The 10,061-nt window shown below is 41.2% G+C and overlaps 1 protein-coding gene across 3 annotated transcripts in view; it reads left to right on the forward strand.

Annotated features, from left to right (window-relative positions):
* Window positions 1-9,819, forward strand: part of CCDC125 (coiled-coil domain containing 125) — a 31,946-nt gene extending 22,127 nt beyond the window's left edge. For 2 of the 3 annotated variants that reach the window (XR_002100449.1, XR_002100450.1), the window contains exons 11-13: window positions 2,569-2,702; window positions 2,850-3,599; window positions 9,808-9,819. Coding sequence is in view for 1 of the 3 variants with exons in the window: in XM_019532295.1 (XP_019387840.1) it covers window positions 2,569-2,702; window positions 2,850-3,215 (500 nt within the window). In the remaining 2 variants the exon portion in view is untranslated. Of the gene's footprint in view, window positions 1-2,568; window positions 2,703-2,849; window positions 4,386-9,807 lie in introns of those variants that run through there. The other variant, XM_019532295.1, reaches the window with a different exon arrangement.
* The last annotated feature ends 242 nt before the right edge of the window (window positions 9,820-10,061 follow it).

Genomic DNA, 10,061 nt, shown 5'->3' on the forward strand with positions numbered 1-10,061 from the left:
GAACTCACCATCCTTTCTATATTTGTTGAAGTAGCTCAGGAACATCTATGTGAATGTGAACACTGCCCCCCACCCACGTAGCAAGTACTGGTGTATTTTCATGGACAAAAATTTAGAATGTAATGACATCAGATTAATTTTTTTCATAAAAATACCAGTAGCTGCTAAACGGGGGGTGGGTTTCACACAGTTGCATGTTCTTGGGCTACTTCAACAAATATAGAAAGGATGGTGGATTTAAAAAACTTTTTATGTACTAGGTGTGGCCTTTGGTATTTTTAGAGTTGGACATTTATCACATATTTAATGTAATTCAGTGTTTCTGGCTCTTCAGTTCAGGACCTTGCCTGCCTATGTCCTTGGACAACATGGCTACAACCTATACCCCCATTCAGTATTGCTTGCACTTATTTTAGTTAATCATCACTGAACTATTGACCTAACTATTGTTTAATATCCTTAATCCCTTAGTATTTTTTTGCTGTTTTTACAAGAGCTGAGGCAGGGGTGGGCAATTATTTGGGCCCATGGCCCATATAAAGTTTTGGGGAGCGGTTGCAGGCCAGATTAGTACCTCCCTGTAACGGCTCCCCAGATCTCTCTATATAGCTGGCATGGGGTGGCAGCAGTGGGGAGAGGCTGCAGGGCAGTGCCGGTGCAGCCTCCAGGCAATCATAGCCAGAAGGGCCCCAGAAGTGGCAAATGCTCCTGCTGCCAGGTCCTGCTTTTGCCTGGTGCCTAGCACCAGCCACTGCCACTCATCATGGACAAGGCTACCCTTCTCTGCCTCCTGCCCCCTCCCCCCCCCAAACACAACCATCTTGTGCATGCAGCGCACGCCACAGCTTATGCCAGCTCATGCTGGAAGTGGCGATAGACAGGTGCCAGCATCGCTGTAGACACAGGCGGCAGCTTCCCCCTGTGGACCAGAATGTCTTCCTGGGTCCACAGGTGATGTTACTGCATCAGCGCGTCAGCTGCGTCGCACCTTTGATGCCGGTGCACCTTTGACCTGCAAGCCTGCGTCAGCACGACCGGCTTGGTGCGAGGAGGGATTTATGACTGGACAGGTGGGGGTTAACGGCGAGCAGGAGTCAGATGATTTAAAGCATGATGGTTACACAGAAAGTTTATTTTACTTACGCTACTGATGTGATGCAGCATAGGCAGAGGAGTTGATTTATTCAGTTACAGCATGCATATATCATGTTACCCGGCATTTACAGGGTGGGTAAGAAAGTTGCTTGTTGCAGATTCCGAGCGATTCACACAAACCGTTGCAGTCTGCAGATTACCGAGAACTCTTGATAAGAAAGATAACGAGGGAGATAATTGAGCCGGCAAGGACGGGGTTACGCCGAGATAAAGATCGGAGGCGGGGAGATGTTTGTAAGAGGCCACTTTACAAACAGTGTCTCCTGGGCGTGTGTGGAAAGTTCTCCGCTTTGGGCAGAAGTTCTTTCAAAGTTATACTTAGCCAGGGTAGCCAATTACTATATGCCAGGCATGAATAATTAACAGGTTGGCACTTGTGCTTTCTTTGTTTGCTCAGGTTTCATGCTGGCAGCCCATCCTTCAAAAAAGGTGGGGCTTTTCTTTTAGTTTAGGTGGTACTGAGCCTGTTTGGTCACAAGAGGGTAAGCACGACATTATTCTGATCTTACAGTTTCATTAAAGTCAGCTAATCTCGTTACTATAGGTACTTTATCTTTCGTGCTGGGCTGTCAAGGTCAGTTTCTCTCTCTCGTATGGGAGCTCAAGTGATTTGAAATGAGGCACAGACAGGGGTGTATATATGCAGTACTGTTACAAACTAAAGAATAATAGTGTGAGACTACAATTACAGAGTTTGTTGTGTTAGTCTCTCACCTTTTACCATCTGACCTTTTGCCATCGGCATCCGAAATCAAAGACTTTAATCTTTGACACTGCGGTCCCAGGCAGTTGCCCTGATTCCACAACAGGAACCTGCAGGCAGCGTCTACAGCTGATACCAGTGTGCACCCAGCATGCTTCTAATGATGTATGCGTGTACTCCTGGAACCATTTTTAGGAACACATTAGTTGAAGGAAGGGACAGGCAGTGAAATTGGTGCATGGGTGGGAGCTGGTGTAAGCTGGGGATGGGGCTAAGGTGTGCCTGCCCACCTGGCATGACACAGCAGCCAGAACTGGCTCCCTGCAGGCCAGATCCTAAGACTTTGGCAGCCGATCCGTGGGCCAGATACAATCAGTTGGACTAAATCCAGCCCACGGGCTGTATTTTGCCCACACCTGAGCTAAAGTGTGTTTTCATGCAGTTATACATTTTCCATTTTATTCACCCATGTTTACAATTGGAAGACTGTTATATCATTAGTGTGGGCCAAGACATCCTTGTAGGCAAAACTACATTATTGCATCCAGTAAAGGAAATGATGATTTGAGTTGTACTTTATCTATGACAAGGTGCAATATTTTGCTTTAGAGTATCTCTGTAAACCTAAATTCAGTCTTTTTTTTATCTTCTTAAAAAAAAAACAGTGTTCACATTCATGAATTTCAGGTGAAATTTATTCTCTTTCTTAGGACACATCACTTTACAAGGGAACAAGAAAAGTCTGGGACAAAAATTAGCAGGCATGCTCATTTCTGATGCAGATTGTAGGAAAATGGAAGAATTGGATAATCCTCATGAAGCACTTCGGGTGTTAGTAGATTTGGTTAGTATCATGAAAAGCATTCAAGGGGCATATTGGGCCTTGGCAGTGCTCTCCTTAAATGAATGTAAATACTGTTGAAATGCATGCAATGTTTTGTTCTTAATTTATAAACTTGTTTTCATTTTTCTTTTTGAAATATTCACATAGCTGAATGATAAAGAGGAAGCTTTGGCTCATCAGAGAAAGGTTAGTTACATGCTGGCCCGTGCAATGGAATTAAAAGAGGAAACTTCAAAGCAAAGTAAAGAAAATAATCTTTCAGGAGAGAGCATAACTCAGGAGAACTGTCAATACAGCACCACAGAATCCCAAGAATCATCTCATTGTGCATATTCTTGTTGCCAAAATCCTGGTTCTCAGAACAGCACTTGCTCAACTTGCAATACAAAACTACTTAAAAATTCATTGAGATCACTTAGAAAACCATATTCCTGGCCCCCTGGGACCATGCATTGTAAAGAAAATGATGTACATGAAATAGGTAAAACTACAGATGTCGACTCCACATCTTAAATACACTTGGAATTTAAAAGAAGAAAAATGTTTGGTAATGCCAAGGGATAAGGAAACCTGCAGAAGCTGAATGTTATCCAGGAAGTGCCAAACATGTAGATGTTATATTTGTAATCAAAATCCCAGGACAATCTGTTTTATAAGCTATATATATGCGATTATTTCAATGCTCAGATTAAAGAAGTACACTGCTTTAAAGTTTTAAAACTATTCTGATGCTGTTTTCATACTGTATAACTCAATAGATTATCTGTGGCCTCTATCCCTGTTAAAAATGAAATCAGGATCAGACATTTATGGCACACTTGGTCTATGAATTCATGGAAGTTGTTGTTTTTACCCTTTACTTCTTCATTCTTAATCACGTGTTGTATATACTAAAAAGTTAGACATTTTGATTCTTTCCCAATCCTGATAATATACTGTCAATACAGAACTAGAAAATCCCAAGAGTCAACTGATTTTGTGCATTTGTGTTGCCAAAATCCTGGTCCAATACAATGACACCAAATTGTGTGGAAAATTAAGAGCCACATTGTGTTGTATCTGCTAATGTCAGTTAATGAACTATAATAGTACATGTATTTCAAAATACTATATGTAAAACACAGCTCCTCTGGAAAGAGCTCTCCAGATTTGAAATTCCAGTATATAGCTTTGTAGTTTCAGAGATTGTGTTGTATTATGAATGAGTTAGACACTTGTTTACATTACTATATATTACTTTCCTGAGCCTATAGTTAAACAGGAACTGTTTACACACAGTCTAAAAGCTGCTCTAAAATTAGACTTCCTGGAAAATAACCTTCCAATTCCCAACTGATTCTTCTCATTGACTGAAAAAACCCCAAAATATTTAATTATTTAACATTTAGTATATTTATAATGCCCTTGGATGTTATGAATCCTTGATGCATTTGGATCATGTTAGTCGCATAAAAATCTCTATTTCAGTATATAACTTGTGGCAGAATCATTTGTTTGACAGTTACTGCTATTCATAGTGTTTCACTTACAAATTAATACCTGACTAGTTAAAAAGTTGGAAAACCAGAAAAATTTGCTGAACTGTATATTTACTGACTAGTATTCAGTCCTTTGTATCCAGACCTATTCTGATGCAACTGAGGATGTATATGGCACACAGGGACTATTAAAGAGAGCCAAGTAGCTTTTTAGATTTTGTGTGTCTAAGCAATAGAAATATGGAATGAATAGTAGTTTCTGCTAAAGGCAAGCTCAAGATTAGTATTTAACGGTGCTGGAAGACCAGTGTGAAAACCAAATCTGTGTTTCCTTGAAGTCTTAGGAATTCTGCTGTTAGTTAGAACTATGATTTAGGCCTAACTATATTAAGAACCTGACCAAATTCAAGCACAGTGGGATAGTATAGCTGGGGACCAGCTTAATATCTGTTAAGTCCAAAACATGCTTAAAGTTCTTTTTTAGTGAAACATACTTAATAGGGTAGATTGCAGCCCCTTAGAAAAGTTAACATACCTGTGGAAGACACCTGTGCCTGTACTGTTGTTGGCTCGTGCTGTTAAACATTTTTTTATGGACATTGAATTTCGTCACAAATGCGAGGATGTTGCTGGGCCCTGTCCTATTCCCCTCAAAGTCAGTGGTACAGCATGGCCCCACCAAGAGCTCTGGGTACTACCACCTTCAAAAAACAAATAATATAGCTTAATCAGAAACTTCTTGCCAGCGTGGAAGAAATCAAACTTCGCGTTGTGGTTGAATCAGAACTGAGAGAGCCAGCTTTTCTTTATTTAAGGCTATACTGTGATCGCAGGGAGAATTCCATACAGCAAGGGGAATCACCCGCTTGTCTGTTTCAAAGGATTTCTCAGACTCTAAGGTTACAAGCGTATTTATACTTAAGACAGAGAAAGAGATAAAAAAAATACACCTTAGAGAAACAAAACAATAGTAAATTACACAGAAATTTAGGAAGTTTACTTAAACAAACTATCTATGCACAGGGCAAGATATCAAGACAACCTAAGGATAACCCAAGGTGTGCAGGATTCCTTATCTCAGAACATTTAACTGAATTAAGCAGTATCAGCACTTCTGGTCTTTGTCTGTTTTTCTAGTCAAGTAAGCCAATTACTTCTATACCAGTCATCAGGTTAGCATCTGATGAACTAGGTTGGTGCCCATGAAAGTTCATGCCTTTCTGAACTAGTTACACTTTAAGGTGTCCCCTGCCTGACTTCAGACTAACACAGCTAACCACATCTCTGTTCAGAAGCTTATAATAATTGTTTGAAACCAAGGTACTATTGATATTTTATATAAATTGAACTTACATTATTTTAAATGTTTACTTCCCTCAGACTACGTATATTTCCAGACTTGTGAAATGCTATTTGGCAATACAGTTTAATGTTATCTGTGACTATGCTAAGCAGCTCTTTTATTCCAGTTCTATAATAAATTCCAGTAAACTCTGGTAATTCTTAAGAACAGATAGATTCCTATGACACAACATCTTAAATTATATAATTTCTTGGTAGATTAGTTTGGTGACATCATTTTTTCTCAACTTCATATTGATGCTAGTCAAAACATGGAAGGCAGCATCCATCTTTCTTAGCTTTTTGCATTTGTTTCAGCATCTTAATGGTTATGACATCATTTTGAACTTTACAAAAAAATTATTGTTTTTAATTTTGAAAATGAAATTCTTTATTAAACCAGATTGCTACTGTTGTAGCAGGATGAGCAATATATGCATGTGTGAGAGAGTGTCTTTGCACAGTAGTGGCCTACATTTCAAAGGTATTATGTGGACATCAGTGGAAGATTGAGTTGTTCAGTACCTTCTAAAGCCAGGTTATAAAATGTTTTAAGTTTTATTTTGAGCTTTGTTCATTTTTTCTCTTTTGGAATGGCCAGCTTATCAACTCAATTTTTTTGCACCCACTTTCCCCAACTTTTGATTCTGTAGTGTCAGATTATGTTCTCTGACTGCCCCTTCCCTCCAGCTAATGTGTTCCTAAAAATGGTTCCAGGAGTACATGCATACATCATTAGCATAATAAGAATTATCTGCTAATGACAGTCCACTAGTTATACAAAATCTTGAACAGTAGGTTTTGATCCTGCCCTCTCAGGAAATAGTTCTCAAAGGCAAAATTATTTGAGCTCTACTTCCAAGTTGCAGCTTCCTTAGTACATCTGACAATAAATGCTGTTTCTGGATTAATGTTCCCTTGAGGTAAATTGGAGACATTGATGATGGGTAGGCTCTTAACAACAAGTATTGATTTATGTTTAGTTCCTGTTTGGAAGATTATCTTCATGGTAAAGCCTATTTTTAATGGATGTTTAACTGTTGGGTTGTAATTCCAAATAACAGATTCGGATTTTCCAGCAAATTATGTGGCTGTGAAACCAGACTACATGGAATCCTGCCATTTATCTGAGGGGGAAAATGTCAGTATGTTCAAGCTTACTTATTGACGGAGCAGATGTGAGGTTTGCAAATGAAGTTCAGCATGTCATGAATATAGCTGTGGCAATAAGTGTAGAAAAAGAAACTTCATTTTTACCTGCGGCTTTCCTCGGGGTACTATATTTAAAGTTGAAAGTACTGTTCAACCTTTCCCTTTGCTTCATTAAGGTAATAGTGGAAGGAAGGAATGTACATGTATCTTCTTTTCCAAGGCTTAGCTGAAGACTGCTATAAAGTAAAAAACAAAAAAGATGTATCTATTTTGATCTCTGCGTATGATAATCTTAAATGGACAACATGGAAGAAACTATTGCATATGGCACTGATGTCAGTCTTGCTCGTGATGGAATGAATGGACAGCAATGGGAATTCTGACCATTCACACACCATCTGCTGTAATGTATGATGTAACAATGGAAGGAGGCATGCCAGCCTCAAAAAGGGAGCGGCTTTGTTCATTTTTGGTGCCTTTAACTTTATCAACTATCAGCTTTTTTTGGTCAGTGTGGTCTATAATGTCACCAATTAAATCTAATATGCCTTCTGACAAGTTCCCCTGGATGCCACATGCATGTATGCAGTCACAGCATGTATGTGGCCAGGAGTGCAGCCAGGCAACATGAAGAGCAGCACCCTGCAGGCAAGTCTGTGGGGGCATGTGGGAGGGAGGGGCAGATTGAGGCCCCCATGATGACAGAGGGAGTGGGGCAGGGGCTGGGGGCATTGCCAGGGCAGTGAATTGGGACCCTGGAACCAGGACGGGGAGCAGGATAGAGCTGCAGGCGGGCAGAGTGTTTGAAAGGAAATAATTTAATATTTAATTTGAAAGGAAATAACTTAATATTTAAGGAAATAACTTAATATTTGTCCAGAGGGCACGGAGGGAGAGGGAGGGGGACAGTTCCGTACCACTATGCATAGTCCCCAAGGGAGGCATGGGGGGCATGTGCCCCCTTGGATTTGTGCATGGGGTGGAGGTGGGTTGCCCACTGTGGACTTGGGGCTGTCTATGCTGCTACCTTTGCCCTGTGAGCCATGCGCTGACTGCATGTCCCCTGTCCTTCTGGAAGCAATGGTGGTGGTGAGTTGTGCCTCTTGCTGCCAGGTGGGTGGGGGACCTGGTGCATGGCTCCTGGGCCAAAGGCAGCAGGGTAGAAAGCCTCAAGCCCACAGTAGGCAACCCACCTCTGCCCTTTCCCTGCTTGGCTCTGCTCCTAAAAAGTCCCCACACTTAAATGGTAGTGGCAGCACTTGAACTAAAGCTCATTTGACAAGCTTTAGTTCAAGTGCCCCCAATGCCATTTTTAAGCACTGGACACTGATCCCTTGGACAAGCTACCTGGTGTTCTGTCCCACTCCCACCTGGGCTCCAGGTCCCATTCACCACCCTGGATGGGCACCCCGAGCCCCATGTCCCTGCCCCATGCCCTCCCTCATTATGGGGCCTCAGTCTGCCTCCCCTACACTCCTTTCCCTCCACAGACTTACCTGCAGGGAGCTGCTCCACGGTTCCTGGCTGCTCCTGGCTCATTGGCCAAGAAAATCTTTATTGGTGCACCCCTAGCTTTTTCCTTCATTGAATCTGGAGACTGGTGTATACTTTGGGTGTATTTATTCTATTCTTCCCTTGTTTCTGTCCCTCTTGTACATCTTTTTGTTTAATTCCATCTCTTTTCTCGCCATATGCTAAGATGGAAACTTCTTGGGGTAGGGATCACCCTATTTGGCCTATACTGCAGTAGGTTCCCATCCCTTGGGTGCTGTTTCAAGTAAAAGAGATTGATCTGTGCTGTGATGGTTTTATACATCTAATTTGAAAGGCGATAACTTAATATTTAAGACAGTACAATTTAAAAATACAGTTATTTCTGTTTAGTGTGTTTGATTTGGTTTCTATGGCAATGAGCCTTTCCAAGATTTAATTTGGTATGCTTATTGGTGTCTTTCTCACAAGCCTCTATGATCTTGTCGTCTTTCTTGTTCTCTGTCTGTTGAAATTGTAAAATCTCTGCCTGTTGGAGCTTGCTTTTTTCTTTCTAAAAATCTCTCTTCAAAGCTGTATGCTGATCTAAAAGCATACCATAAATAATAATCACCTTGTTAGTTGTGCAAGTGTAGCTCTGCCCTTGGATCATTGTAAAGAAGATCTCGGAACAAATTAATTCTAAATGTACAGATTTGGGCTCCACAAGAGCATAGGCTGCAACCAGATGGCATTCAATTTCTTTTAATGATGTGAGCATATTTTCTTATTCTTGAAGAAACTGAGCTAATCATAGAATCAGAGAAAATTAGGGTTGGAAGGAACCTCAACTAGTCCAACTCCCTGCCCAAAGCAGGGCCATCCTCAACTAGATCATCCCAGCCCAGGTAGACAAAGCATTTGCTAGGAAGATGCAGTTGGGGCTGGTCCTGCTTTGAGCAGGGGTTTGGACTGGATGACCTCCTGAGATCTCTTCCAACCCTAACTTTATCCTATGATTCTATGACTAGCTCAGTTTCTACTTAGGGCTTTAAAAATAAGAAAATATGCTCATGTAATTACAGGCTTGTAGATGATGATTTTTAGTGCCATTTTTTAACTAAATCATTAGAAGGGATGCCCCTGCTCTTTGACCTAAAACCAGCATGGTAGTCTGTCTCTGTCCTCTGTCTTTAATTATGGTAAATTTATGGGAAATTGCCTCTAACTGGATGAGCAAAGTGGGGAAAAGGGACCATTTGCAAAAGCTTTTTTTTTTTTTAACTTATTTTTTTTACTTTGTATCTGCTTATCTTGAGACTCTGAGAAGTAATTGCTAGAGCTTGCTTTTCCAACTTCAGCTGAAATCAGGAGTTTTGCTTTGGTTGTAAGAAGTGCTATAAAAACATAAGTATGCTGATCTAAGGGCCCCTTGTTATTCAGGTCAAGGCATGATACGATCCGATGTGCAACGCACACAATCATGCCTCCTGCTATGCTGTTCATTCTATGCTTCTCTTGTGATTCTGTCCCTCTTGCACATGTTTTTGTTTTAGTTTCATCTTTTTTTCTTGCCATTATTCTAAGATGGGCACGGCAGGACGTGTGATTGTGCGACAGGGCACTGGTTCCTGTTGCCTTAATGCTGGTGCAGTTTTGCTCAGGTTATAGCAGGACTCCCATCTGGGCAGTGCCTGGTGCCGTTGATCAGTGTTTCTCAACACATGGGTCATGACCCCAAATTGGGTTATAGTAATATATGAAAGGGTGGCAAACTAAATTTTAAAATGGCTGGCAGAACTTCAGGGTGTGGGGGGCTGCCTAGGGGCCCCCCAGCCCTACACACTGTGGGGTTGGGGCAGCAGGTAGGAAGTGAGGGCACTAGGTTGGGACTGGCCACCCATGTTTACAAAGGGGT

Source organism: Crocodylus porosus, unplaced genomic scaffold, assembly GCF_001723895.1.
Source record: "Crocodylus porosus isolate Cpor-Errol unplaced genomic scaffold, CroPor_comp1, whole genome shotgun sequence".
Classification (NCBI taxonomy): Eukaryota; Metazoa; Chordata; order Crocodylia; family Crocodylidae; genus Crocodylus; species Crocodylus porosus.